The following is a 26694-nucleotide window of genomic DNA, read 5'->3' on the forward strand; positions in this document are numbered from 1 at the left end:
GATGCGGAGCTGCGGAATGTTGCCGTGAGGGGATCCGCTCTCGGCCGTTCCCCGGAAAGTTCCCCGCAATAGTAGTACCGCTGTAGTTCTCCGGAGTCTCCTTAGATAGAATGTTTTGTCGATAATTGAACACAGAGTAGCCTTTCGAAAAGTTCAGCTCTCTGCATATACATCAATTCCGTCGCTGCAAAGACCTTGGTGTGAGGGCACCGACCAAAGTCTCACAGCCGAATTGGAGTGCCGAGACTCGAGAGTCAAGACTGCGGGCGGATGTCATCTTCCGATCCGCGGGCCACCTTCGGGATACCATTACATTTGCGATCCATCTTGCAGGTCAGCCGTGATCATTAATGGAATTGTCGTACTCGGCACCGCTATGTACAGGAATGAAAGACTACTGTAAACTAAACTTAACTAATGGTTAACGGTCCGCCATTCCGAGCAAAGGACCGCAGATAGATGAAAGCAAAATGCAATGAAAACTGCAGAGCCGTGAGAGCAGGTCTTCTAGCCGTCTCCATCGGACCTTCTGATACTTCGCTCAATAATGGCTTTGCTTTCCTCATGGCCTTCGTTCACATCAACAATCGTCAAAGCGTACCCGGGATGGTAAGCAAAGGACGCTCGAAAGTTACAAAGCTATTTACAACATTCCGGGCCAGTGTGTGTATCATCCAAGCCCTTGCGTTTCAGCGGGTTCGGGGTTGTGGCAGTCGGCGAGTTCGTCCCCGGACCTACCAACTCACACCACGCGTGTCAGTCCCATCACTTGCCCATGAGCCCGTTTTGCCTAGTTTCTCTTTTTCCTTCATTTCGGAGTGAGTGCCCTCAGCTGACGCACCTTTCTCCGTATGTACCTCGTCATACGATGGCGGGTCCATCTCGACATCCTCTGCTGCCTTTGAAGGTGTGACGCCTTCCATCGCCGTCATTGAGGCTGTGTCTGGCACAGCCGTAGGCGTCTCCACAATCTCTCTGCATACGGGACTAACTAGTCGATCCTTTAGGCGATCATTGACATAGACTAGGAAGTATGGCGTGGGAGGATTGGGTTTATCCTGGCTTTTGAATATCTCGTCGAGATTACGAACTTCAGTCACGTATGCGTCGTTATATTTGCGCCAGACGTTTCGCTCGAAGTCGAAAATATAGATATAGTAGTGCCCGAACTGGACCGTCCCTTGGTGGACGAAGACAGCATAAAGTCGATAGGGCAATTGCTTCGAATCAGCGAACTGGCTGGAGATCATATCTTGAGTGTTCTTGATATCTTGTTCAAGGCCTTGAGACGGTTAGAAAGATTGCCTGCGAAACAGAGACTGAAACTTACGCTGAAGTTCATCTCTGGCTGTTTGTGCCAGCCAATCAAGCTCTGGAAGGAGCTCAGCATCGACGTCGATTGCGTCGCTTGAGGTGATAGGGTCTTCTTTCATTTGGTTGAGATCAATGAGAATGTCCTTGGCACTGCTCAACAAGGTCACCGTGTCTAGGCCATCTGATTCCTAAAGATTCGAATTAGCTGAGGAGATCAAACTCATTGGAAATCCATACATTTTGACGCAAAAGCTCCGCCCGACGCGCTTCGAGCTTTCTCAAGTTATCCTTCCACTCCCAGCACTGTTTCCGGCGTTCTAGAATTTCAGGTTTCCGAGTATCCATATAGCGATCGAGGTAAATGGTCTCTTTGAGATCTAAATGGTGTGTGGATTTAAATGATCGCTTCTCCACCAAGTCAAATTGAACGCGCTGGACTTGGATTTGGAGGATGGGAGGAAGTTTGCTAATGGTAGCGTATTGTTCTGCAACCGAGTCTTCGACATTGACTTTCTGAATGTCAAAAGCACCGTCGATAGCAGCATATATATCGCGGGGCCCCGTCGCCACGTCGATCTTTATATCGCACCACCACTCCTCCTTCGATCGCTGGCCTTTCTCAGAAAGTATATAGGAGATTGCCCGACCATAGAACAGACTTTAAAGGTTAAATTAGTAGGCGGCAGCCTGTGTAGCCAGAGCAGGAACTTACTCTTTTACTTGATCAATCTGTTCTCCGTCCTGTGCAATTTGTAGAGGCCGAATCGCACATTGGCTCTGGAACAGAACATTATTGATTACTTCAGTGACATCTTGCTGTGCACCAATCTCAACTTCATCGATGAGTTGCCTTTGAGAATCCACTTGCACAGCTGGCCGCGGAGGTACCGGTGGGGGTTTGGGGCCAACTTGGTCTCCGATCGTTTGCGCAATGGCGCTCTCTGTTATATTGGGCGTTGTTTCATCTGGCCCATCGACCATAATAGAATCATCTTGCGGTGGTTCGTTTTCCTTGTCGTCGCTCACAGGTAGTGAAGTATCGTTCTTGGTCCCGTCCGAGACAAGTGTGGCCTCGCTGTCTTCGTCACCCGAACGCTGAGGTTTCTTCGGCTCTGCTGATTCTGCGGGCGCTGGAGCTGAAGCCGGAGCTTTGGTGTCGATTTCCGGAGTCGGCTGTGGAGGCCCTAATGGGCCTAGGACTGGCTTTCCGTTGAGCTCACCAAGTCCCGCAAATTGACTTGCAGATATTGTCGAGCGACGGCGGATGGCTGCTTCGTTGGATGGGCTAATCAAGGTTAAACGCGCGAGTTCCTGCCCAGGAACGACAAAAGAGTTTGGAGAAGAGATCATGTCCGAGAACAATACTCGCAATTCCAAGAGGACTGTTAGACGTGACTGTGAGCGCATGGAAACAATACCCAAAACAAGTGCTGTACTTACACTTCTGAGAGCGTTCAATCTCCTTCTTTGAGACACCACGTGAACCGACTCGCTTCGTCTGGCTGGTTTCGTCATTGACGTCCTGCTTGAAGTTCTCGAAATCAAGAATCATATTCCGGTATGGACTGACAGAAAAATAGAATTGCAGTAAACTGTTGAGGTAACAGGTATTACCAATGTTCTGCAGACCAACAGGCCATTTTGACTGGTCGCGGTCGAGTTTACCTGCAGCCCCTGGCACCTGCTCGTTCAGAATATCGCTGTTCATCTCCTTGGCAATTACAGCCAAAGCCTTATGGTACTTATCAGCCTGTGAGGGGGCGTCGTCGACACAGACCCTGTATGCAGCTAGGATTTGCCCCTCGTCCGCATTGCGATCTGGTATTTGTAGAAGCAGAAATGCATCGCCGACATCCATCTCACCAGACGTCATCTCACCAGTTTTGACGAAATGCTTCAGAACTTCAGATCCTCGTGCCCCAGCTATGAGTTCAACAGCACGCCGCGCGATGTCCCTGCAAGATGGATTGTCGCCTACCTATACCTGAGTTAGAACTCTGAGGCTTATGCAGAATGCCCGATAGTTACCTTTGCAGTAAACATCGCCATAACAAAGTCATCCGGAGTATCATCACTCACGCCAAGGAAGACTTGGGCTTGTTCGGGCGTTGCAACCCCTGCCACAGAATGAGTGAAACGAATCAATGGAGATGTAGAGATACTCACTATCTTCTGCTGCGGACTTTATACGCTCACTCTTCCTACTGTCACCTATCCTCCAGAGCTGTCTGCGGGTCTCAGTTTCGTAGGATGTAGAGCTCAAGTAGGCGTAAAACGTCCCTATGATGCTATCCTCAGTGAGTCGTGGGTCATCGTGATTCAAGTCGAAGTACTTGTAGGCGTTGACAATGTCTGTATCAGTGTATAGATTGTGCTCCGTGTATGCTGTATCGACAGCACGATTGATTTCCTCTGCATCCTCTCCGCCCCTGAGTGTGCCTATTTCCTTGAGACACTGCAGATATCCGGAGGCCCGCCCCGGATCTACTGAGATCTGGCGATTAAATGCTTCAACGACAGAGGACGTCAACATGTCCTCAAGAACACCCAAGTCTTCATAGTAACTAGCTGCAGGTCAGAAAGCAGACGTGTAAGCCAAGAGAGCAATACTCACGGAGCGCCTGCCATTTGAAAGTTCCCGGCTCTCGGAGCCTTCAGGTCTGATTACCAATTAGTACATCGCCATAAAAGGTTGGGGAAATGCTCACAGTCAAACGCGTCGACTGCATACAAAAGGTCATTCAATGCATTGTGGTAGGGGTACTCAGTCTGATCGCCGCTCTTCTCCATGAGAGGCCTCTGTTCTATAAGTGCTGCTAATTCATGCAGAACGTCGTCAAGAAATATCTTCTGATGATCTGTAAATGGGATCGCTGCCCAAGGGTTAGGCCGAGGAGGGTCCCAGACACCATTGCTCTAAATATGTATTCAGCGTTATGATTCTCGTCAGAGATGCGCATGAACTAACCTTATAAGTGAAGCCTAGGAATTCAAGCAGGTCTTGACAAGGCTTTCCGTCCACTCCGAAACTAGTCATAAATCGCTTATTATTTGCTGATATTGGTTTGCTCAGTTTATTATCGTTGAGAGCATGGTGGATGTAAATGCGGAGGTTCGTTAAGACAGTTATTGGTTGCGGACGAGCCACTCCTTCCAACCTCTGGGGATCTGCTGCGATGGCTTCGTCTGTTCGCTTGTGCAACAAGGCAAGGTCGGTCAAGAGCCCTACCATGTGCTCAGAAAGCACTGGACTGGCGACTCGTACTGAGACCTTGTAGGGACAGGTAGCATAAGAACACTCATAATGAAACGTCTCCACGGCCTGTCCCTTCGGTGTAAGCTCCTCTTGCCTCTGACCTCCTTTATGCGCTCCATGGTAGTAGACCAAATGGTGTATGTGATCGGACGGGTCTTGACCTGGTTGACCAACAGGGCTATCTCCTACTTTGAGCTCCAGGTGATATCGACACTTCGTACAGATCGCGGATATCTTAGTGGGAGTTCCGGAGCTTGTTCTACCTTCTCCCTGCTGCGGTCTTGAAGTTTGATTCGGCTTTGTGACATACTCATGGCGGCACGCTGACGAAGAAATGAAAATTGGCGGTCCTTGATAATTCTCGGGGTAGACGGGGGGCACGTCGGCGAGGAGGTTGCGGCCTGTGTTAAGCGGATGTGTGGGATCGTAAATAAGTAAGTCTTGTACAAGGCGAGGGGCAGTTTTGCCTATATTATGAGTTGGGGATAAGCATATAGTTGTCACACAGATAGGTGAAGCTGCCAACCTGATCTGTGTACGGACGACATTAGGATGGTCTATTTCAGAAACGGGAATGCCGGTTCGAATGTTACAAAGATTGTTTATGACGGCTTCATTTGGGTATAAGGAAGCTGATTGTAACCGTGCGCTTGCCACCGAAAGGGCCACTCGTTATCTAGATTATTCGAACGTGCTGGAAGGCTGCCAGAATATGGGATCGCGGGGAGCCCAGGAGGTATTGGTAGGTACACGAGCGGTTACGGACCACGATAAAGATCGCTCAAAGGCCAGAAAAATATAACAAAAGTCTCTCGCAGAAGAGCACAATGGCAAACTAGGATCGTAAAAATAAAAGGCCTGGGCCTTGGTTCTATCTACTCCCACGATTTGGCGACATCATCGGGAGCTTCAAAGGAAGGAGGACAGGGCGGTAATACACGGCAGAAACCCCAAGAACCCAAAATCCGCCGTGACATCGACCGCAGCCGACTTCGTCCAACTCGAGCTCTAGCGACCTCAATTCCACCACCACCGCCATCATGGGCTCATCCGAGGGAGACCACCATTACCACCCCAAGGACACCGTTGGAAGGACATTTAACACCACTGCGCTTACGGGTTTTGTGGGTCTCTTCACATCAGCTGTTCAAAACACCCTCGTCCGGAGGAATGTGGGAGGATGGGGTGTCCTCACGAAGAGCGGTAGCACAATCGGTATCTTTGGTATGATGCGATGATGGCCCTCCGAAGCGCTGTCTGATAGTTGTTCTAACCTTCCTTTGATTAGCCGCCATGGGAGGTACATACGAATTTGTGAAGACCGCATCCGCCAACCTACGAGAGAAGGAAGATCACTGGAATGTTGCTCTTGGAGGTTTCTTTTCCGGTGCAATCCTTGGTCTGCGAGGTCAGCTTCCAATCTACATCCATTAAGTTGCGGAATATGAACGTTACTGATACTTGTGCAGTCCGGACATTCCCCGCCCTTCTCGGTTACGGCGCGGCGCTGGCCACCACTCTAGGTGGATTCGAGTACTCCGGCGGATCGCTGTTTGGCAAGAAGAGGGACCCGAATGTTGATGAATTTGATCGTCGGGAGAAGATCAGAACACAGTGGAGGAGCCCGGGTGAGCAGACGCTCGCCGAGCTTGGTGAGGGACGTGGTACGTCATCCCAGGAGACCTTTCAACATGTTGTATGCAGGCTTGCTAACTCGAGACCCAGGTATCTACGGCCCCGGATATGCGGAGAGACGCCGCGAGCGCATCAAGGAGGCGTACGGAATCGACGTCGTCACCAATGCCCCCGCGTCATAAATTAGAATGGGTTTGGCGTCTTTTCCAGTTTTTGTAAAATTACTTGCAATATATCATATGGCCTCGTCGAAGACATACAATAAAGGTTTCGTTTGTTTGTTCTCCAGCTACAGCTCCATCAACATGCTCTGAGCCTTAGCTGCCCCTCGAGTTGACTTCAGCGGAGCTATGGGCCAATCAGATAGCCGCTTTATCAAATCAGTCAAGAGTCCTGAGAAGTACTTCGTATACCTCACCAAGCGACTGCACCACTTTCACCAACTTTTCGGCCTGAAGATAACTCTATTTACGACTTCATGATGGACTCTAGCTCACTTTCTATAACTATTCTCGCTAATGCGACTTTCACTTTTCTCCAATCTTGCACATCGCCCGGGAATAGACCCAGGACCTCCCCAGTTTGATCCAGAGGTCCTCTCTCGGGTCCTCTCTCCTTCTATTTCATAAATTGCCAATGCAGGTGCCGCTCCAGAGCTTCTAATGTTATCAGTCAGCGTCCAAAGTGCGGAACCAGATCAACAATAAGAGATAGCATCGCAGCTATCTGACTCTATTCATGAATAAACTTGGTTAAACTATGTCTGTCAGGAAGAACGGTTTGTGATAGAGACGTATATGAATCACTCCGGCGTTCCAAGTAGTCTGGGCAGGCTTTTGCGCCTACACTTATGTTCTAGCGAACATGCGGTGTTTCCGCCCACAGGTCGATCAATTGTCAACGGGCATGAGTACTCATCTGAACTCTGAAAGACCCATGTATTTCAACCTATCTTTTGGCGCAGCGAAGGAAGGCATTTCAATTTTTGGCATCTTGTGCTGCCACGGTTCTGGAGAATATCCAATACTATCATGCTTTTGCTTGATCAACTAGGTGCATCGTCGCTAAGCCAGGTTCCCGGAAACAGTCGTCGATCCAGTCCGAACGCTTGTTGCGAAGAACACACAAACAATTTGCCCTCGTCCAGGACCACACTCGGAACAATCTTTGGCTCAAGACTGTCTTCGGATGAATCTTCACTGGACATGTGTCTCCATCTAGGGGCCCGCCACAACGGCGATGTTGTCCATGTATTCCAGTGCAGATTCTACCCTCACATGTTTACCATTTGCAACTGCTAAGAAGTCAAAAGGTGGATGTCTGAACTCTAACCCAGATCATCAAAGTTAGGGCTGAACCCGTTGGCGTGCGGCAGACCCGGGCCGCCTGCACGACAATGCCACATGATCCACTATATATGATGAACTCAGAACTGATACTTATCCTCTGACTAAATTGAGCTTCTTGCCTCAGTACAGAAGCTCCAGAGCTCTAAGACAAACTCCCGATCCATCGGCCAAGCTCTATCATGAGAATACCTGGTGTAGAGGTATAAGATGGAAGGGCGAAAATAAGCAAGGGCAAGTACGGGCTGGGGCCGGGGTATGGATACCATGAGGCAAGATACAACCCAGTCTAGGAACATGGTCTTTTGGTTAAGAGAGACACCACAATCATAAAAGTCTCTAATGAAGGTGTTTTCTTTTCGGAACGATACTACCAAATACCGAACTTCTGCGCGAAGGAATATGTAATCAAACTCCGCGATGTTGTAAATGCTCTCAAATCTCACTTGAAACCACTAGATTCCACAGTCAACTCCACAGAGTAGCATATGGCACTCGTTACCTCACTTCACAATAAGCCTTAACCGTAGCCAACCCTCGGGCTTGCTGTAATCTCTTGGTAGGGTATCAATCGCCCGCTCCGTTACAAAGTCGAACCGCAGTGTGACCAGCTGTAGATAACATTGTTTTGTTGCAGCGCATAGATAGAGATGAATGGACAAGGAAAAGTACTCTCGTCCGGGTGTTACTTTGGCCAAATATACTTAGTTTGTGGCCTTGAATTTCAGGCAGCAAGTACCTATATAGTCACGTGTGGCTTCTGGCGCAGTGCAAGGCTTGCATCAGGACTCGGGGAACTTTTGCAGTGAGGATTTGAGCCCAAATGCTCGATCTCAAGATTCACCAACCGTAGGCGTAGTACACTTCTGATCGGCATGCAATGAACCATGATAATCAGAGATTGATGCACCATGCATGACGTAGAAATAAAAGCAAGCACTTCAATAACCTAAAAGGGAAAGGCCCACTCTCGGGTTCTCCATAGTTCTCCTTTTTCCACCCCAAGTTTGATGAGATTCGCCACTAGTGCTCAGCATAAGGGATGGAAGAGATGAAGAAGGTCAGTCGTAGCGCAGTGCCATTGGACACCACAGGCATAGCCACAGCTCTCAGCCCCTTTTGGACCCAAAAGGTGGACGGCAAGCCACGCTCGTTGGAAGGTAATGAAAGTTCAAAGGGGAGAGGGGGGGGGAAATAGCGGATAAAGATCTTTCTCCTGAAGATGAGCCTTGGGTCGTGGGAAATTCGAGTGGAAAAATAGGAGCAGGCAACGGCATTCTCCTGACCTGCCCCTACTTAAAAGTATCGTGATGCATACGCAATCATCATTTCCTTCTAAAGGAGTCAACAGAGTTCACCCGAGTACCTGCAGGTGGGTAGTGATATCAGTAGGATTGAGTTGCAACTTGCGCATGAAGTAGTGAAGTATTCGATCTCATGGGCCCGGAGTAGCCGCTCGTTCGCTGTGATTGTGCATCTATCGTCTTGACCTGACTCTTGGGCGTCATCAAGTCGCATCGGCGGCAAGCGGCGACGTCATCTGCGACCGTCCGCTTTCTGCTTTCTTGATCTCCTTCTTAACCCCTCCTCGTTCTCGGGCTTCTTATTCTCAGCCCTGCATCCCGGATGATCTCTATATTATCCACATGGAAATCTCTCTTGTATCTTTTGTTCTATCCTTCTCGAAGAGTGGGCAGTGAGAAATACCTAATCGCTGTGTTCTCCTGGGTACTTCGACTCCTTTCCGAGTGGGACCCATTCAATTCCACCCCAATCCAATTCCATACATAACCAAACCACATTCCGATCATCCACTTGGTTTTGTTTTTATTGATTGATATCGCCTGGTATTGATTTATTCCTTACAACTTCTATTCTTGTCTCCTGGCCTCCATTTTGCCTTCAGTGGTCTGCCAAAAGTACCCCCCCGCAAACCGTTCGAGGGCTCCAGACCAAATCTTCCAAACTAACTAACGACTTTCCTCCCGTTCGCCTGGTAACCGTCCGCCCCCCTCAAATAGTCGACGAGAAAAGGGTCATCCTCTCTCCTATCTTGATCTGCTCATATTTGGGCTGTCTTCCTGCTACTTGCGCCTCCTATCTCTGCCTCTTCTGACAATTCATGTTGACGCGCACTCCCATCTGCACCGCCTCTATCCGCCTCCCGATTGCGTTTACTTCCCCTCCACTCTCCGCGTGCGCACGCTTAGTCTAGCCCGCCATGGCAACAGCATTACGATCGCAAACACCTGTACAGGACGGATTTGGCTCGCTGTCGCAGCCCCATGATGCCCAGTTAAATCGGGGCTATAGTGTCCGATCAGGCTCCCGCCCTCACTCTTTTGCCGCCAGCGGTACCGGTACAGGTTATAATGCCCACGGCGCTACTGTCGATCCCTCACCTCTTGGTCACTACGGTCGTTTCCACGAAGAGTTAGACGCCATGAGCATGCGCCATTCGGTCGATGGTCGATCAGGCTTACAACGATCAGCATCACAGATGTCCCAATCACGATCCGCAACCCCGACGCGATCTGGCACCCTAAAGAAAAAGTCATCATTGAGCAGAAAAGGCAGTATGCGTCGCAGCGGGAGCCGCAGAAGCTTGCGCGCAGGTAGTGTGAGGAGTCTGGCCCTCGGTGATAGGGAGAAGTATGCGGTGGACGGAGATGAAGATATGAACAGCGCGTTCTACATTCCTGTCCCAACCAGCGGGAATCCAACAGAGGCTCTGGCAGAACGTTTTCAGGGTATGCTCTATCCGTTCCTGTGGACACTTTCATCTGCTGACAAGGACGATTAGCGTGGCGCAAGATTCTCAAGGATCTTATTGTCTTCTTCAAGGAACTTCAGAAGTCGCACGAAGCTCGGGCGAAGCTGTATCTGTCAACGACAAACATTATGAATAACACGTCGCTGCCCCCGGGATTCCTCAAATCAGGCGGACTCGGTGATGCCAATGAGATTCTGCGGGATTTCCACCGGCAGTCACATTTTGAAATGAACAAGGCTGCAGAGATAGAAACTGAGGTCGTGAACCAACTCGTGGGACTGCGCAACGATCTGCAGAAAAAGACTAAGGAAATCAAAGCGCTGTCTGGCGACTTCCGTAATTCTGTTGATAAAGAAGTTGACGTGACTCGCAAGACGGTTCGAAACTTGCATGAAGCTTTAGGGCTAGTCGATACCGACCCATCGGCTACCTCTGGAAAGGGCGACCCGTTTATAGTTCGCCTTAGCGTGGAGAAGCAAATCGAAAAGCAGATTGAGGAAGAGAACTACCTTCACCGAGTATGCTCGTCGTGTTACAGGAAGGATCTACATGCTGATTTCATGCCAGGCTTACTTGAACCTCGAAAACTCCGGCCGTGAACTCGAATCTATCGTCGTCGGTGAGATTCAAAAGGCCTACAATGCCTACGCCGGTATCCTCAAACGAGAGGCCGATCAAACGCTCGACACTGCTGAAAAACTTCGCGTTGGCCCGATTTCAATGCCCCAGGACCATGAATGGAACACGTTCATCTCCGAGACAGAAGGAATGGTCGATCCACGTGTCCCCATCCGAGATGTCGACAGTATCACTTACCCTGGCAAGGACCATCCAGCTGCAGCGGAGGTCAGGTCGGGAATGTTGGAGCGCAAGAGCAAGTATCTCAAGAGCTATGCTCCTGGATGGTTAGTCTACTCTCACGCGGGGGTACCTTACACGAGCTAATATTGGTGCAGGTATGTGTTGTCGCCGACTCATCTTCATGAGTTCAAATCAGCGGATAGGGTTGCATGGCAGACGCCAGTGATGTCATTGTACCTACCGGAGCAGAAGCTCGGGTCGCATTCGCAACCAGACTCGACGTCCCACAAGTTCATGCTGAAGGGGCGACAAACCGGAACAATGCACCGTGGCCACTCCTGGGTCTTCAGGGCGGAGTCTTACGAGACGATGATGGCTTGGTATGAGGATATTGAGAGACTGATCTCCATGACCGGAGAGGCGCGAAATGCATTCGTCAGGCGACATGTGCGTAGCGTGAGTGGTGCCAGTTTCCGTAGCAGCAGTGACGGTGTCATGGATGAAGACGAAGCAGATCGAACCCCGTACTCTGCCGGATCAGTCGTGATGGGTCAGGAGCGTCCAACCTCCCAGCCCCGCCAGCCAGGTGGTCGATTCCCCAGCGATGTGCAGATTGACCGTCATCTCCATGCGCCCTTGTCCCCGTCGAGCGGAGATAGCTCCGGGGAGAAGGATGTCCTCGCGGCCGCGGGGTCATTGCCTGATGGTGCGCCTTTTGACACAGACAACCGCTTCTACACAGATCGCGACATTGATTCCAACCCGAACTCGAACCAGAGTAGATCTGCCAGCAGCGCAGCTGGAGGCAACCAGCGATTTCCCATAGATGGGTACGACAGCTTCCAAGACAAGTATATGGTTTCATCGGACTCGTTCAATCGGCATCAGCTTGCGCAGCAAGGGCCGTCTACTTTCAACGACAACCGGGTGACGGTTGAGCCGCCGAAGGAGAATCGCGAAAACCCCATCTTTGTCGCTGGACTCGGTTCCACTTCAGCACAAGACCACGCTCTGCCTCGCCAGCGCAACCGCGGCGAAAGTGCATCGACTGCCTTTACCAACTCCAACGTGACGGATTACACACACAACACGCACACCACCGTTCCGACGTCCGTTGACGAAGAGTCGGACAACGATCTTGAGTCTGTGAAGCCGCGGCCCCAGTCATCTCATTCTGAGATGTCATCTCTCCCAACCAGCGTGCGCAACTCGCTTGAAGTGCCTAAGAGACCTTCAGCACAAACCAAGAACAGTGTTTCCACCATTGAGTTGAAGATCCCTGGCCACTACCCGCGCCAACAGGCCGCTGTATAGTTCTCTACATGAAGTAGAGTAGGTTGAGTTGTGTAGGATTCGAGAGTCCTGCCAGTCTCTAGCCATTTCCTTTGTGAATTTCCTTTGTCCCTGCTCATGACTGCCACCTGTCTTGTGACGTTCTTCCTTCTTGTATCTCATTTCCCTTCGCTTCGCTTGTATATTATTCTCCAGGTTGATATCCCCTTTTCCAAGTCTGGACTTGAATGATGTTTTTGCTCGAATTGGATCTCCGTCGATGGCAGAATGCACTTCCTGCCAGCCGTTGGGTCAGTTATATATTATGAAAATCGAACGTTCAATCATCCTTACCAATCATCGGCACCCTCCATCAAAGTAAGGGCTTCCAGCTGCATGAAAATAGACCCAATATACTTCGTGACGATAGAGGTAAGAATAATGTACCAACCCTCTCTCCTTCAGCCGCAGGCACCCGAATACACATATAGCACTCACTCTATTACCATCCAACGGATATCTCTCGGCCCCGACGCCCTCCCCCCCGGTGATACCTACTCCAGTACCTACTCTGCATGCACATATAGCCGTATTCGTATCCCGACCCTCTTTCGCTCATCCGACCAGTGCTGCACTGCATTAATATTGTTACCCTGAGAGAGTACGCGGGCGGAACAGGCGGCAAAACGCTTACATAATTGGTGGAGGAATTCCCCTCTCGCGCTGCTCGTGCTATTGATGGCCCGAGATGCCCCGCGGGATCCACCAGTGGGTAACTTTAGGCCCCGCCGGGGTGATGGTGTCGGGGAGAGGGCCGCACTGTGCACATTCAACTGTTTTTCTTGAATTGATTTTTTTTCCTGCCTCGGAGGACGTTTGTGAGGAGGAGAGTAACTGTCCCTCAAGGTTGAGATAGAGTACGAAGCAGAAATTGAGAGATTTGGATATTTGATTGATTTGTTCTATGGGTTCAAGTCTGATCTGGATAACTATAAGAAAGAAAGGAAAAGCCGTTATATACATGTAGTCATGATGTTTGTAGATTGATCGTTGTTTGTTTTACTCAGTGCGTGCCATTGGCTTCAGCCTTGGACTCTTCCGTTGTGGGTGGTGGGAGGCTCTTCTGGGGTGCGGGGTTGAGGATTGAGGCGGCGGAGATCAGAGGAGCGGAGGGATTGAGCTCAAGACCGAAACCGGGCTTGTCAAGGATTGAGACATCGAGGTATCCGTTGACAGGGATGGGCTCGTTGGTGAAGAGGTTGCCAAAAACGGGCTCGACGGTGTGTCCGTCGGCTGAGTTGGCGAGGTATTCCTGGAAGGGGGTGTTGGGCTGCGACACGACGAAGTGGTAAGAGTAGGGGCCTGAGGCGTGGGGGACGACAGGGAGGTCGTAGGCGGCAGCGAGGGCAGACACCTTGAGGAGCTCGGTGAGACCGCCAAGCCACATGACGTCGGGCTGAAGGATGTCAATGTTGCGGCCCTCGACGAGCTTGCGGAAGCCGAAGCGGGAGTATTCGTGCTCGCCGGTGGTGAATTTGACAGTGGGGTGGGCTTTCTTGAGGAGGGCGTGGCCGTCAAAGTCGTCGGGGCTGAGGCACTCCTCCCACCAATCGATGTGGAGGCCTTCGGCTTCGGCGCGCTTGACGAGCTCAATGGTGTAGGGAACGTTCAGAGACATGTAGCAGTCGACACGGAGGGGGAAGTTGGGGCCAACCTCCTCGCGCTTGGTGCGGAGGTACTCGACGTTCTTGAGGAGACCCTCGACTCCCTCGTCGGGGCCGTGAGGCAGGGCAACCTTTGCGCCGACAAACCCGGCCTTCTTTGCGGATCCTGGTTGGGGTCCCGTGCAGTAGAAGTCGAGTCGAGAGCGAGTGGCACCGCCGATGAGTTTGTAGACAGGCTCGTTGCGGATCTTGCCGACGAGATCCCAGAGGGCGAGATCGATTACCGAAATGACGGCAATTGGGAGACCTTTACGGCCGTAGAACATGGATCCGCGGTACATCTTTTCGAACAGATCATTGTTGTCACGGGGGTCTAGGCGCGAGACCGTTAGCTCACAAGCATGAGTTCCTGTAGCAGACTTACATACCTGCGCCAATCAAGAAACGCTCAAAGTGCTGGTGTGTCAACCAGCAGGCAGGAGGACCACCGAACCCCGTAGCAAAACCCTTGGTTCCATCCGTTGCCTCAATCTCCACGCAGAATGAGCCCAGCACGTTGATACCCCAGGATGTTCGTGATCCGCGATATTGTGCCCATTTGGTCATCGGGGTCGAGATGTTGCTATCGATCAGCCAGTGGCCACCTTTGACCTGCTATTAGTTAGCATGATACACAGTATGAAGTAATCAATGAAGAAAGGTGCTCAGCGACGTACATTGTGATAATCACCACCAGAACCGACACCATCGATGATGAATGTGCGGATGGCCTTGATGCGGGGAAATGAAGCGGTAGTGGAGCCCATGGTTGCGATAAGTGAGGCGGAGCAGAGCAGCACCAATCTACAGAGAGGGGAGAGGCGATATAATAGAGAAGAATAAATCCAGGGAAAGGACACAGAACGAGGGCAGGGAGGATATTTGAGGACAGCAGCTCCGTCGGGGTCGCGGGGCGGGCGTGGCACCCTTCGGAGAAAGTCCTATGCTCGGGGCAATGCTCGCCCGAGATCAGCGACCACTTTTCTGGGTAAAAGCAGCCAGTCGGCTATTACTCGGGCACAGTTGCCGGCCTCCAGAGGCTTCTCCTCCGGAGATGTGCAGACTGCGGGAGTCACGAGGGCTGGATATTACTCCGCCTCTGGACAGTAGACATTGTTGACAACTTGACACTGGACAGTAATATTGACATTGAGAATGTGGAGAGCCAAGCCTCGTGTTGCGATGCGGGGTTATGCCTTTTTATGCCGCTTAGATAATACACTATGCCTCGTGCCTGAGGGTTGAGGCAGCATCCCCGGAAAAGTGGTGCTCGGACCAAGGCTAACCAACTAACGAGCAACAAACCAACTTCCCTCTCCCCGGCTTTTCCTTTCCTCTGCATCGTGAACTTGCCAGGCCTACCTACCTACCTACCTGCACTTCCTCCGCTGACGAAAGGATCTTCCAATTATTCTCCCTCTTCTAGACCCGCTCTTATCACTTTTTCCATCTGATGTCCTGAACTGCTGCTGTTCATCATGCGCCCCCGCTACTGAAGGCCCATGGAGCTTGATCCCCTGATCCCCAGCCTCGCTACGCATCATGCCGAACACTGCTATTGCGGCATCTGCCTCACAACTGACCCCGCCACCCCCCCTGCTTCCGGCTTATGATCAGGAAAAAGACCACAGTGCCGATGAGTCTTGGTCTGCTCTTGACAGTGATACTGGCCTCACTCAGAATGGATCCTCTCGCGGCTTGAAGCGCAGACGGCCACTCACAGTCTCGTTAGTCCACCCCTCACCTCTGTCCGTGCCTGACAGCTTTGCTCCCCTTGCACACTTTGTTTACTCTTGCCCGCCTGTCATGAATTAGATCTGCTCTCATGCCTTGCCCATGTTTGAATAAGCTAAATTGACAGCCCTAGGTGTGAATTATGCAAACAGCGCAAGGTCAAGTGTGGTATGTTTACCTTATTTTCCAAATCCCTCGTGGCCTTGACTAACAATGCAGACCGGACTCAACCAAGCTGTGGATGGTGTACGCGCAATGGCCAGATATGTGAGTACAAAGAACGAAAGAAGCCTGGCCTTCGCGCAGGATACGGAAAAGAGCTAGAGCAGCGCCTCGGTATGTGGACATGCCTCGCTGTGTGTTCGCGAGTGTGAGACTAACCTGACTCGACCATAGACAGGCTGGAGGAGGTCATACAGGCACAGGCTCGTCTCATCGAGACTCACATCCTTCAAGGCCAGCCGCGGTTGTCTCATGATCTCTCCCAGCCGGGCCCCATGTCGTATAGCTCCCCTTCAGAACCTTCTGCAGCACATGGCCCTAGTCCAAGGAATCCATTCTACTTTCAGCAGGATCCATCATCCGTGCCGTCAGCTCCTCGCCCACCAGAGCCCTCTATCACGAGCCCGACGGACGTCTCAGTCAAGAACGCCATACAAAGTCACCTTCCAGCCAGCCTCCCCTCAGTGACATCTCTCCCACAAATCACGAATACTACCCCGCAAAACGACTACAATGATAACGAGTCCTCACTGAAAGTACCCGTCAATCTCTTTGGCAATCAAGAACAGTCTTTCGCCGATCCTGAACTCGATCTTCCGCCCTATGACCTTTTATATGCCCTAGTGGATCTCTATTTTGAGCACCTTAATACGTGGTGTCCAATTTTGCATCGACGAACAACACTCGATACTTTCTTTGGCCCTTCTCCACTTGAGGAAGCGGACCGCATGGTACTCTATGCTATTGTCGCAACTACACTCCGCTTCTCCAGCGACACTCGCCTCACCGAACAAGCTCGAAAAAGATACCATGACTCTTCAAAGCAGAAGGTGCTCTTATATGGCCTCGAGAATTCGTCGGTAAAAGCACTGCAGGCGCTAGTTATTCTCGCCCTCGACTTGGTCGGCTCCTCAAACGGACCACCCGGATGGAAATTACTGGCTTTGATAACGCGATCAGTGGTTCAACTGGGATTGGCTGTTGAGTCAAAATCCACCCTTATATCTCCCGTATACCCGTCAATATACACCTTACGGGCCGTCACTCTTCCAGAATCAGAGTCGTGGATTGAAGATGAAGGCAGACGTCGGCTCTTCTGGATGGTTTACCTTCTCGATCGGTACTCCACACTCGCAACGGCTTTTGACTTCGCTCTTGATGATAAAGATATTGATCGCAAACTTCCTTGCAAGGACGAGTACTTCATCAAGAATCAACCAGTGCAGACAAGGTGGTTTCAGGCTTCAAATGATCGGCCTGATCATCTCATTCGCTCGGAAAACGTCGGGTCTTTCGGGCTCTACGTTGAGATACTAGGGATCCTGTCGCGCATCCATGTATTTCTCAAGCGGCCTGTCGACATTGGAGCACTGTCAGATGTAGAGGACTGGCAAACCACATACCGCAAACTGGATAATGAGTTGACCACTTGGGAGTTCAATCTTCCCACTGAGTATTCCTACGAAAACGCATCTCGGGCATTCAGTGGAACGAAACATAAAGGACACCACTGTGATTGGGTACAGTTACATTCTGTCTATCAGACGTAAGCCAACTTTTTCTTCCTTATGATATTTATGGCCGGTTTTAACATCTCCACAGCGCGGTCATCCGGCTCCATTCATCGGCAGCATACCCTACTACCCGGTCTCCTATATTCACACCGTCTTACAGTGCAAGTCAGCGGTGCTTGCTGGCTGTCGATAATATTCTCTCTGTGACTCGTTTCGTGGTCAACAATGGGGTTCTAGACAAGCTCGGGCCGCCCTTTGCGTTTACACTCTGGGTCTCAGCTCGCTTGCTGCTCGTTCACGGGTCTACAATCGCTCATACTGTCAGCCCCGATATCATGTTTATCGTTGACACACTCTCCCGAATGGGCAAATATTGGAAAGTCGCAGAGCGTTACAGCTCACTTTTGCAGCGAGTCCTTGACGAGTACGGCGAATACCAGCAGGCTGGCGCTGTTGATGGCGACCGGTCCACCCCGTCATCTGTAAAGATCCTGGCGGATATGCGTCGGTGCGCCTTTGATCTGGACTTCTTGATTTCCCGCCAACCACGCTCGTCCCCAGCGGCAAGTCAAAACGCAGCATCGACGGCTGGAATCCTCTCGAGGAATTTAGCGCCGAACGAACTAGAGTATCTCGATGTCTTCGGTTTCTTTAACGTCCCTCGCGTACCAGCTGGCCGAGCCCCTGATATCAGCGCCCTTGATATGACCGAAGCTGTTAACAACCCTATGTCAATACACGGACTCACCGGGGCCGGATCTGCGAATCCCATTGTGGATGGCACACCTACCAATACAAACGAGTTCAACATCACTAATTACTTGATCCCGACGCCTGAAACCGATTGGCTGTTCCGTCCTGGTGGCTAGTTGGTCAAAGAAAAACACATTCTGAATACTGTATCAATATCTGCGCTAGCCATGTGCCCTCATAATCACTTGCGGATAGAATTGTCACCAAGTCAGTCAACGACTCCGATGTCATTGTCCGGCCATACTGTCGGACAGTGCTGACAGATTCTGCTTGTGCCTGCATAAAGGGGCTAGCCGTTCGACCAATCTCTCTTACCTTTCGACTGCTTCGCTCAATGGAACAGAAAGTCAGCGCATCATCGCAGCCGAAACATCCGCCTTCAATGGCAGACGCTGACACGTCGCACCGCGCCTGCACTGGTCGGACACGAGACCAATCTCCGCCAGACCGATTCAGATAACATCAAGCACGGCACTGCAATACAGCCTGCCGTGCGCGTCCAAAGTCTCTTCTCAAGAACTGGACACAGGCACATCGCTTGAACTTGACCCTGTATCACTAGCTAGCTAGCTCTTCTCCATAAACTCCCCGGATGGCCCATGGCCCCGCCCATTCAAGGCAGGTAGCCTAAATATCCATATTTCTAGCCAAGTTTATGTATATACGTATAGTACGCAGCGGGTAACTGGCGGTCGTACTTGCCGCGCTTGCCTGTCATATGTTCATTTGTTAACCCCAACCTTGGAACCTTAAATGCATCTTCCATCTCCGGCCATTGGAAATTGGACCTTAAGGCGAGACAGTTGGCGTCTGAGTACTGGTTGCTAATCCAGCCATAATCGTGTACTACCCAATGTCATACTATACCACGTTAAAGTAAGCAAAAATATACTAGTAAGCTTCGACTGATTGTTCAAGATTGGAAACTCTAGAGGGGCCAGCCCTATATCTTGAAACACCAGCGTTTCTTCCCAACGCAGACAATGTAATCAAACCGTAGTCTTACCTGGCAAACAAAGGGAAAGAAGAAGAAGAAGAGAAGTACACATCCAGTAAAGAAAACCCGGTACCCTAACGGAGACAAGTACAACACCAGATTTATCCTGAGCGAGTCATGATCATAGTTCTAGAACAAAAGTCCACAAAATGGGCAAATCGACGCCTATTGAAACTCGTCCTCCTCGGCCGGCTCAATACGGACGAGTATCTCTTCAAGAAATCCTTCGAGGAAGGAAGGAATGCCAGCGCCCATGCCGACAGGTGCATCACTGTCCCAGCGCTCAATCCGCGTAAGAAGACTGCCTAGATCGCTGGAGAGCGTTTCGATCATCTCCTGGGCATACTCCCTTCGGGATTGGAGCTCTAGTGATCTTTTTAGGCTCTCGCCATCGTCGGATACTGCCGAGCGAGTGGAGAGATCAAGGCATCGAGCACGGCGACGGATGGCTTCCTGTAGAGCAGGGAGGATGACACTGTTCAGTGCGGTAACATCATTGGTTACTGGTGTTTGCTTGATCTCTTGCGGGTTTGAGCTGACTGGCTTGCGGTAGGATGGTTGAACACTAGAGTTCACAAGACCGGATTGCAGACTGTGCAGTGGAGCATGTATGCTATTCTGGGGCTGTGCTTGTAGCTGTTGTGATGTGTGCTTCGGTGTAGGAGGAGGACGTGGAGGAGAGTTGGATTGTGGTTGAGGTTTCGGCTGTGAGAATAGTGGAGGTTGGGGTCGTAATGGCTCCATACTAGACCTAGACTGCTGTTCCGCAGGCTTCCGAGACGGAGACGGTTGCATGTGTCCTTGTATTGTTGCTTCTCTCGAAGGAGATGGGCGCGAGTGTTGAGATAGGGGTGTTGATAGCGGGCTTTCCCTGTCTATGAAATTTGTGATGGATGCCCCTGGTGAGCGGTCAAGTTGAAGGAATCCCAAGTCCTGCGCCAGGGATTGCTGTAAAGCCCTGTCGTACTCACTGCCAGGGCTTTCCTTCAGTTGCTGTTGTGGAAACTGAGATAGGTGCGAAGGCGTTTGAGGGAAACTGTCAATGTAGGTTGACTTCACAGGTGATGGTGGCAATGGGATTTTTGACGGTGATGGTGGTTTCGGTACAACAGCAGGCGTGTGTTTGGCCTGAACAACAGGAGTGGGTGGGTAGTTATTCGACTTTGCTGGCTCCTTTCGAGGTTCAGCTTTGCTATCTCGGTCTCTTGAGTCTCGGCCCCGCGCGTTGAGGTCTGTCACTTTCATTGGGTTCAAAGCATGTCCTCGTCCGACCGGTCGAACGGTACCGAAGTCCCAGAGGTCGTCATCTTCCTCGGCCATGGCTGGTGCTGATTGAGGCTCGTGGTCTAGCTCATCATCCTCCTCCCCGTTCTTATTTCCATTAACTGCTTGCCAACGCTCATATCGCTCGATCAATTCCGTCAAATAATTGGTCTTCTTGGCACGCTTGATGAAGGGATGTTCAAGCAATTCCTTGGCTGTGGGCCGCTCTCGCGGATCGCGTCGTAGACAAAGCTCAACGAAGTTCTTGAATGTTTTGCTGTATTCCCCTTGCAGTGTAGGCGGTGGATTCTTCGGAATCAGAAACAGGACTTTCATGGGATGTATGTCTGAGTACGGGGGTTCTCCGACGGCCAACTCAATTGCGGTAATACCAAGTGACCAGATATCTGCTTTGTAGTCATATCCTGATTGCTTAATCACCTCCGGTGCCATCCAAAACGGGGTTCCTACAAAGGTATTTTTCTTGGTCATGGTAGCTGATAGCTGACTGGAGACTCCAAAGTCCGCAAGCTTCACCTGACCACCTGACGTAAGAAGAATATTCGCAGCTATTAGCGAGAACTGTCAGCCATCGTTCGGAAGAATCAGCGACAGTGAACAATGTACCTTTAACATCTCGATGGAGTTTCTTGTCACTGTGTAAATAATCCAGCCCTCGAAGAAGTTCTCGAATTATTATGACGATATATTCCTCTGGGATAGGGCCTGGACGCATCAAGTCAGAGCAACTGCCTCCGGAGCAGAACTCCATGACAATCCACAAGCTAGACCCTTTCAAGTATGACCCATGATATCTCGTGACGTATGGAGAGTTGAGTTCGGACAGAATGGCGATTTCTTGAATGATATCCTCGACTTCGTCCTCGGCATTCTCGACATCAATTATCTTGATGGCGACTGACTTTCCGTTTCTCTTATCGACACTGCAGATGGCTTGATCAGTACTGAATTCTGAGACGAAGCGGACGATTTCATACCCTTTGTACACTCGTCCAAAACTTCCACCACCTGCAACATTATTAGAAGTCGCAAAGCAAAGGAATGTTGTGATGTGTCCAAGTTGTGCGTACCAATGCAATTCTGTTTCATGTACAGTGTTTCTGGATCTACCAGACCTTCCATTTTGGCAGCGCCTCGGGCGTTCGTTGATCATTCACTGGGACTGTACAAAGCCCTATTATCAGATTGGAACAAAATTGAGCCTCGCGTTGAAGACAATGCAGACAGGCATGCAGAACAGGAAAGCGCACTTTATGAGGGGTAGCAGCCGTGATAAGGTGCTCACTTATCGACGGGCGGTGACAGGACAAGAAGGGAGGACAAAGCTCAAGAAAGAAGGAATCGAGAATCGATATTCATTTTGCATCAAGGGATGGGGATGAATACCAGAAGGGCTCTAGAATCTGTTTGTTGACAGTCCCACTCGCCCCTGTTATGGTGGGATCGCCTCGACGTCAACACTTGAACAAAAGCAGGGAGCGGCTGAGCCCCGGGAGCAAGACAGGGAATCCTTCCTTGCTTCAGCCGAAGGTCAAGTCATGGGAGGAGGAATTGATAAGGTATTGGCAATAGAATGTTTCAGACTGAGAGTTCCCTTACATGGTCTGCAACCAGGGAGTTAGATAGAAAGAAAGAAGGACGACAGAAATAGAGTAAAATAAACAACAACAATAACAAGATAGAGGAGCTGTGACGGGCGGTGATAATTGATTGGAGCCAATGCGGGGTTTGTTTGGTTGATTCTGCCGGGCGCTAAGCGGATGTACCTGAAGGCGGTGAGACCAAGTACCGTTTACTTGTGGTTAGTCATAGTTATAGTTACTTAGTGGGGAAAATAGAGCATCAATCAGCTCCGAATTCATTATTAGGTGATAGGTCATTATCCGTGATAGATCGTCTCATGTTGGGTAGGTACAGGAATCGACAACACCCTTGCTGGTCGTATCACTCAATGAATCCTATCATGACAGTACCATTCTTCAGACCGGCTGCCTCAACGCTCTGGTCAATCACATCGATTAGATTGCGCCCCATGGAGTTGAGCTCAAACTCGACTCCGGCTTTGTCTGGCAATGGAGGGTCGGCTTTTAGCCATTCGTAGATCCTGCTAACTGGATCATTCAACGCGAAGCGACGAATGACTCTTCCAGTGGGGTGCCGGAACTGGATGCGTGTTGTCGTTGCAGGGTCAGCAGCCGGCTCAGTATGTGGTCGATCATTTGGAATGGATGCAAACGCGGAAGTCCCTGCTTCAGCAGTCCCACTCTCCTCTGTATCATCCATTTCAACATCATCCTCATCCACTGCTCTTCCTTTACCTTTAATGTCGCCAAAGCTGCGGGTTAGATCATCCGGATCTTCCACCCTCCGCGACTGTGCAGCCTCCGTACCGAGACTATTCTTCATTGCCAACTCCATCATTTCTTCTTCCGTCATAGCGTCGATGCTCTTCTCTTTGGACTCTGGTTTTCGCTTAGCAACTGGGTTTCGGACGTTATGTTTGAGACTGTAGCGGTCAAGGAACTCGTGGAGCTGCATCAAAAACTCTGCCGCCGGAATCACTGGCGGCCCCGACCATATTTTCATTTGTTCACCCGTTCGGGGATCGACAATGGCGATGTGTGGATAGTTATCGGAAACATCGCTGCCCTGGAAGTAGTACTGTATGTACGGCGCGGCGCGAGAATCGTCTTTGGTGTATTGCAAAAATACGAAATGTTCTTGAATCGTTTCTCTGACACTGGCATTCTTCCACAAGTCCCTGTTCAAGATCTGACAATCAAAGATAGACGGGTCCTGGATGTTCACTAACAGCCACTTCTCTTTTTCGCGGCCTTCGTCTCGAGCGTGATCCCATGGCAGTCTTGACATGATCTCGAAGGGAGGTCGAAACAGTTCGGCGAGGAAATTCTGTTTTTCGGATTTTTCCGAAGCCCCTCCTGTCGCTTCGGCCAGTCGTTCACGGTGTGTCTCGTCCTCGTCCTCGCCGGTCCATATTGATGACGTATCTCTCTGATTGAAAATGCCCGGTCGATCTAGAGTAGACAACTGTCAGTAGGAGAACGAAGCCAGCTACAAGCGGAGAGAATTACTGCCTCGTCTCTGTTGGCGGTTACGGACTTGACTGAGAATACTTTCATGCATGTCTCCGCCAAAATCCGCTTCCGGTCCAACAAGGGTCTCAGTCGTGCGGGCCATCGGAGCCCGCACGTCATCGTTTGTGTCCTGTGCGCCATACATTTCCTCCTGCAAGCGACGCGCCATAGCGGCATCATCTTCAAATGTGGCTGCATCACCTGGCTGGTTTCGCGGTGTAGCTCGAGTATCCTCATCGTCAGAGTCAAGATGCACGACCCCAGAGTCATCTTCGTATGCGGGGCGGGAGGCTCTGCTAGGCGCAGAGGTCGATGGAACGGGTTCTTGAGTCAGTGGAGCTCCATTATTATCGAAATACAGCTGCATCGCCTGTTCGATGTTGAAATCGGTCAACTGTAGATACTGAGCTGCGAGCTCCGGGTTTGAGCCCGTGATTTCGGCGAACTGGGCCACGACGTCGCCATCCATGGCGAATAAGGTTATCGTGGAGCCTCTAAGTGTAGCGAGTGGAGGTAAAGCTGCGTATCGCGTCGAAAGCTTGCAAACTTTGAAATTGTGTTGCTGCAAAGCACGTTCGATTCCCAAGGTTGAAGGCGAATAATGCAAACAGATGCAAACCCCGCCAATACGCTTGTTTGGGAATATAACAACAAAGGTTCTATCGTCTAAGAGGAATATAAGGTAGGAATGAAAGAAAAAGACCAGTGGCGTTTGTTCTGAGGGCTAAAAAGCAAAGAGAGTGCAAGACGGGAAAGATGTTTCATATGACCTCTGCTTGCAAGCTCCTGTTAGGTAGGCTGCTGGAGTGACGCAGACGAAGAATACCTATAGCTCGGATTATGGTTTGTCCGGCACTTATGTAAGGTCACAATGTTCCAAGCATTGATCACAGGGCTTTCTACTTCGCATCGAACAAACTATTTGGCGTGCAGATTCTACTACTCTTTATTGGCATTGATAGACTACATTATGCTTAAAAGATCATACTGGAAAATGGATTCGGTTAACAAACGGACAAGGATGATAGCCCTCTTAACCAGTCCCTGCGCAGACGACTCTGAAACCTTTACAAGGTATACCGGAAACCCAGATCTTGCTTATCCGTCAAATCATCGTCTCCAGTGTGACTAAAAGGTGTTTCGGCGTTGACCCTGTCGCGACGGCGATTCTCACGTGCGGCCATCAAACCAAAGAGAATGAAAGTTGCGATAGTGAGACCGATCGAGACGATGTCAGTGACAACTCCCTCCGTATATCGCGGCGGTTTAGTCCATAGCTGTGGTCCGGCGATGGCTGCAGCGGCATATAGGATGAAGTACCCATTGCTAACGGCAGTTTTCTTCGTGATTCCTTTAATATTAGAGCCGATTAGCCCCAGCGTAACGGTCATCTGTGGCGTTAAGACGGTCGCAAGCCAAGTGCACACCACAATACCCCATTTGTTGTCCGCAGGCAACGATGCTACTCCAATGTTTCCAACCAGTGCGGGAAGACAGGAAACAACTCCCCAGACATAGCGCGGGAAAGGTGTAACTCGAATACCGATCACAATAATCCAGACGAATGTGATTTGGATTGCTCCCGCTGGAAGACTGACGAGCATTGTGTTCATTTTTGACCAACCGAAGCCGTTGATAACCAGAGTCGCGAACTAAGGCAATACCCAGGTCAGACATTTACCTCAACGAGGATGTAGCCCCAGAAGATTACGTACCTTGATGACTGGTGAGGCCAGGGTGTTGAAGAAGCCCCCGAGCACCAGGAGCCATGCTCTAGGGTCAGTTATAAACTCCCAAACCTGTGATCTATCAAAGTTACGCTGTTCCTTCGATAACCTGTCGGAGGCGAGCCTAGCAATGGCGACCTTGCGCTGCCTTTCGTCAAGGAACCAAGCGCGATCAGGGCTCACCGGCATGAAAATGAGGAAAAGAGTACCCGCGAGGAGTGTGCCACCTCCGCAAACAAGGAACATCACTCGCCAAGTCGCAATTGCAGTCTCTTTTGCCATACCCACGCCGTACATGATCAGGGCGCCGAGTATCTGGGCTAGTCCGTTGCAAGAAACCCATGTGCTAACCAGGTCAGTTTAATACTGCTCAATATGTCGGCGCGCACAAAGAGGTGAACTCACGCGACTCTAAAGTTCTGTTCAGACTTTCTATACCAAGCACTGGTGATGAGAACGAATGCAGGCGAAACCCCGGCTTCAAAGAAGCCCAAAAGAAGCCGGACAGCAGTAGATCCAGCAAAGTTGTTGGGCGCCGCTAAGCATCCTGCAGCGATTCCCCAGACCATGCTAAAGGAGGACGATATATGTCAGTTCATCCTCGTCACACCACAGAGTGAGAACGTACACAATGCATCCCACAAATCGCACGACTGGCAAGCGGCTCATGAGGTAGATGAAAATGTACTGAGCCGTCAGCTGCCCGAAATAAAACGAGCTCACGGCCCAGGAATATTGATGCGATGTCATTCCGAGGTCGTCAGAGAGGTTAAACACTGCCGCAAACCCGATAGACTGTTTGTCGAGGTCTAAACAGCCGAAGTTAGAGAGCGGCATCCGGGATGTAACACGGCGGTTAGACTCACACTGAAAGAACTGGACGATACAGAGCAGGGGAAGAACAAAACGATCGATCTTGCGTAGAACCTGGCGCTCTTCCTCCGGTGTATACTCAATGATAGCTTCATGTTGGCCGGATTCTTCCTGGCTGAGGGTCTTCTCTGCCATATCGTGCTTTTCAGTCATTTGAAACTCTGTACAGGACAATATGCCAAGGGAAGAGGAGAGATTCAAGCGCGATACTGTATGGTGTTCCGAGTGCCGGGTCATGGTCCTTGGATATCCCCACGATAGAGGTTATTCTGGGGCATTTATATGCAAAACCAGAGCCATATTATCCACGTGGATCGTTGCCCTAAGATTGAAGGACTGCATGATAAGGACTATCATCGTATGTTCTTCGGATCGAGAAACGATGCTAGGTATCT

At 50.6% G+C, this 26694-nt stretch overlaps 8 protein-coding genes across 8 annotated transcripts; 3 read left to right on the plus strand and 5 right to left on the minus strand.

The window, feature by feature from the left end:
• On the minus strand, positions 1 to 5429 carry BJY04DRAFT_188782 (ubiquitin-specific protease UBP2). The gene is made up of 11 exons (XM_073711277.1): positions 5097 to 5429; positions 4283 to 5037; positions 4023 to 4230; positions 3929 to 3974; positions 3481 to 3878; positions 3343 to 3431; positions 2755 to 3292; positions 2027 to 2696; positions 1552 to 1972; positions 1331 to 1502; positions 1 to 1282 (listed from the first exon to the last, which is right to left on the minus strand). Exons 1-11 carry the CDS (start codon positions 5116 to 5118, stop codon positions 735 to 737), a joined length of 3867 nt encoding a protein of 1288 aa, XP_073571193.1. The 5' UTR covers positions 5119 to 5429; the 3' UTR covers positions 1 to 734.
• A 109-nt stretch (positions 5430 to 5538) lies between these two features.
• On the plus strand, positions 5539 to 6709 carry BJY04DRAFT_188786 (Tim17/Tim22/Tim23/Pmp24 family protein). Its single transcript, XM_073711278.1, has 4 exons — positions 5539 to 5794; positions 5859 to 5978; positions 6040 to 6234; positions 6296 to 6709. Exons 1-4 carry the CDS (start codon positions 5611 to 5613, stop codon positions 6385 to 6387), a joined length of 591 nt encoding a protein of 196 aa, XP_073571194.1. The 5' UTR covers positions 5539 to 5610; the 3' UTR covers positions 6388 to 6709.
• A 2848-nt stretch (positions 6710 to 9557) lies between these two features.
• On the plus strand, positions 9558 to 12562 carry BJY04DRAFT_57641 (SLM1 family PH domain-containing protein). Its single transcript, XM_073720667.1, has 4 exons — positions 9558 to 10301; positions 10355 to 10842; positions 10892 to 11229; positions 11281 to 12562. The coding sequence occupies exons 1-4, from the start codon at positions 9773 to 9775 to the stop codon at positions 12437 to 12439; spliced, it is 2514 nt and encodes an 837-aa protein (XP_073571195.1). The 5' UTR covers positions 9558 to 9772; the 3' UTR covers positions 12440 to 12562.
• An 885-nt stretch (positions 12563 to 13447) lies between these two features.
• BJY04DRAFT_227809 (L-rhamnonate dehydratase) lies at positions 13448 to 14953 on the minus strand. Its single transcript, XM_073718712.1, has 3 exons — positions 14778 to 14953; positions 14490 to 14712; positions 13448 to 14434 (listed from the first exon to the last, which is right to left on the minus strand). The coding sequence occupies exons 1-3, from the start codon at positions 14865 to 14867 to the stop codon at positions 13461 to 13463; spliced, it is 1287 nt and encodes a 428-aa protein (XP_073571196.1). The 5' UTR covers positions 14868 to 14953; the 3' UTR covers positions 13448 to 13460.
• Positions 14954 to 15642: 689 nt separating this feature from the next.
• BJY04DRAFT_227812 (putative C6 transcription factor) lies at positions 15643 to 18571 on the plus strand (the record flags this gene model as incomplete). The annotated part of the gene is made up of 5 exons (XM_073718713.1): positions 15643 to 15827; positions 15968 to 16002; positions 16054 to 16170; positions 16231 to 17602; positions 17659 to 18571. The coding sequence occupies 5 exons, from the start codon at positions 15643 to 15645 to the stop codon at positions 18437 to 18439; spliced, it is 2490 nt and encodes an 829-aa protein (XP_073571197.1). The 3' UTR covers positions 18440 to 18571.
• A 398-nt stretch (positions 18572 to 18969) lies between these two features.
• Positions 18970 to 22330, minus strand: BJY04DRAFT_188799 (putative Ste20-like serine/threonine protein kinase). The gene is made up of 5 exons (XM_073711279.1): positions 21991 to 22330; positions 21675 to 21766; positions 21582 to 21612; positions 21211 to 21527; positions 18970 to 21152 (listed from the first exon to the last, which is right to left on the minus strand). The coding sequence occupies exons 2-5, from the start codon at positions 21724 to 21726 to the stop codon at positions 19486 to 19488; spliced, it is 2067 nt and encodes a 688-aa protein (XP_073571198.1). The 5' UTR covers positions 21727 to 21766; positions 21991 to 22330; the 3' UTR covers positions 18970 to 19485.
• A 218-nt stretch (positions 22331 to 22548) lies between these two features.
• On the minus strand, positions 22549 to 24168 carry BJY04DRAFT_207501 (DNA-protein crosslink repair co-factor UBX5; the record flags this gene model as incomplete). The annotated part of the gene is made up of 2 exons (XM_073713863.1): positions 22549 to 23639; positions 23697 to 24168. 2 exons carry the CDS (start codon positions 24166 to 24168, stop codon positions 22549 to 22551), a joined length of 1563 nt encoding a protein of 520 aa, XP_073571199.1.
• A 447-nt stretch (positions 24169 to 24615) lies between these two features.
• On the minus strand, positions 24616 to 26514 carry BJY04DRAFT_57724 (major facilitator superfamily domain-containing protein). The gene is made up of 4 exons (XM_073720669.1): positions 26055 to 26514; positions 25832 to 25996; positions 25415 to 25772; positions 24616 to 25351 (listed from the first exon to the last, which is right to left on the minus strand). The coding sequence occupies exons 1-4, from the start codon at positions 26450 to 26452 to the stop codon at positions 24767 to 24769; spliced, it is 1506 nt and encodes a 501-aa protein (XP_073571200.1). The 5' UTR covers positions 26453 to 26514; the 3' UTR covers positions 24616 to 24766.
• Between the last annotated feature and the right edge of the window lie 180 nt (positions 26515 to 26694).

Source organism: Aspergillus karnatakaensis (genome assembly GCF_047715665.1).
Source record: "Aspergillus karnatakaensis strain CBS 102800 unplaced genomic scaffold BJY04scaffold_24, whole genome shotgun sequence".
Lineage (NCBI taxonomy): Eukaryota > Fungi > Ascomycota > Eurotiomycetes > Eurotiales > Aspergillaceae > Aspergillus > Aspergillus karnatakaensis.

What these genes read in the sequence shown, in the direction of transcription:
- BJY04DRAFT_188782 (XM_073711277.1), bottom strand. Translation starts at nt 5,118, where the DNA reads ATGTCGTCCGTACACAGATCAG. An exon ending in CGGAGCTTTTGCGTCAAAAT is followed by an intron (nt 1,503 to 1,551) that starts GTATGGATTTCC and finishes TCGAATCTTTAG; the next exon opens with GAATCAGATGGCCTAGACAC. An exon ending in AGCCAGAGATGAACTTCAGC is followed by an intron (nt 1,283 to 1,330) that starts GTAAGTTTCAGT and finishes AACCGTCTCAAG; the next exon opens with GCCTTGAACAAGATATCAAG.
- BJY04DRAFT_188786 (XM_073711278.1), top strand. Translation starts at nt 5,611, where the DNA reads ATGGGCTCATCCGAGGGAGACCACCATTACCACCCCAAGGACACCGTT. An exon ending in TAGCACAATCGGTATCTTTG is followed by an intron (nt 5,795 to 5,858) that starts GTATGATGCGAT and finishes TCCTTTGATTAG; the next exon opens with CCGCCATGGGAGGTACATAC. An exon ending in TGCAATCCTTGGTCTGCGAG is followed by an intron (nt 5,979 to 6,039) that starts GTCAGCTTCCAA and finishes ATACTTGTGCAG; the next exon opens with TCCGGACATTCCCCGCCCTT.
- BJY04DRAFT_57641 (XM_073720667.1), top strand. Translation starts at nt 9,773, where the DNA reads ATGGCAACAGCATTACGATCGCAAACACCTGTACAGGACGGATTTGGC. An exon ending in AAGAGAACTACCTTCACCGA is followed by an intron (nt 10,843 to 10,891) that starts GTATGCTCGTCG and finishes ATTTCATGCCAG; the next exon opens with GCTTACTTGAACCTCGAAAA. An exon ending in AAGAGCTATGCTCCTGGATG is followed by an intron (nt 11,230 to 11,280) that starts GTTAGTCTACTC and finishes ATATTGGTGCAG; the next exon opens with GTATGTGTTGTCGCCGACTC.
- BJY04DRAFT_227809 (XM_073718712.1), bottom strand. Translation starts at nt 14,867, where the DNA reads ATGGGCTCCACTACCGCTTCATTTCCCCGCATCAAGGCCATCCGCACA. An exon ending in CTGGTGGTGATTATCACAAT is followed by an intron (nt 14,713 to 14,777) that starts GTACGTCGCTGA and finishes AACTAATAGCAG; the next exon opens with GTCAAAGGTGGCCACTGGCT. An exon ending in GCGTTTCTTGATTGGCGCAG is followed by an intron (nt 14,435 to 14,489) that starts GTATGTAAGTCT and finishes TCTCGCGCCTAG; the next exon opens with ACCCCCGTGACAACAATGAT.
- BJY04DRAFT_188799 (XM_073711279.1), bottom strand. Translation starts at nt 21,726, where the DNA reads ATGGAAGGTCTGGTAGATCCAGAAACACTGTACATGAAACAGAATTGC. An exon ending in CATGAAACAGAATTGCATTG is followed by an intron (nt 21,613 to 21,674) that starts GTACGCACAACT and finishes ATAATGTTGCAG; the next exon opens with GTGGTGGAAGTTTTGGACGA. An exon ending in TTTGGACGAGTGTACAAAGG is followed by an intron (nt 21,528 to 21,581) that starts GTATGAAATCGT and finishes AGCCATCTGCAG; the next exon opens with TGTCGATAAGAGAAACGGAA.
- BJY04DRAFT_57724 (XM_073720669.1), bottom strand. Translation starts at nt 26,452, where the DNA reads ATGACTGAAAAGCACGATATGGCAGAGAAGACCCTCAGCCAGGAAGAA. An exon ending in CGATTTGTGGGATGCATTGT is followed by an intron (nt 25,997 to 26,054) that starts GTACGTTCTCAC and finishes GTCCTCCTTTAG; the next exon opens with CATGGTCTGGGGAATCGCTG. An exon ending in TGGCCTCACCAGTCATCAAG is followed by an intron (nt 25,352 to 25,414) that starts GTACGTAATCTT and finishes GTATTGCCTTAG; the next exon opens with TTCGCGACTCTGGTTATCAA.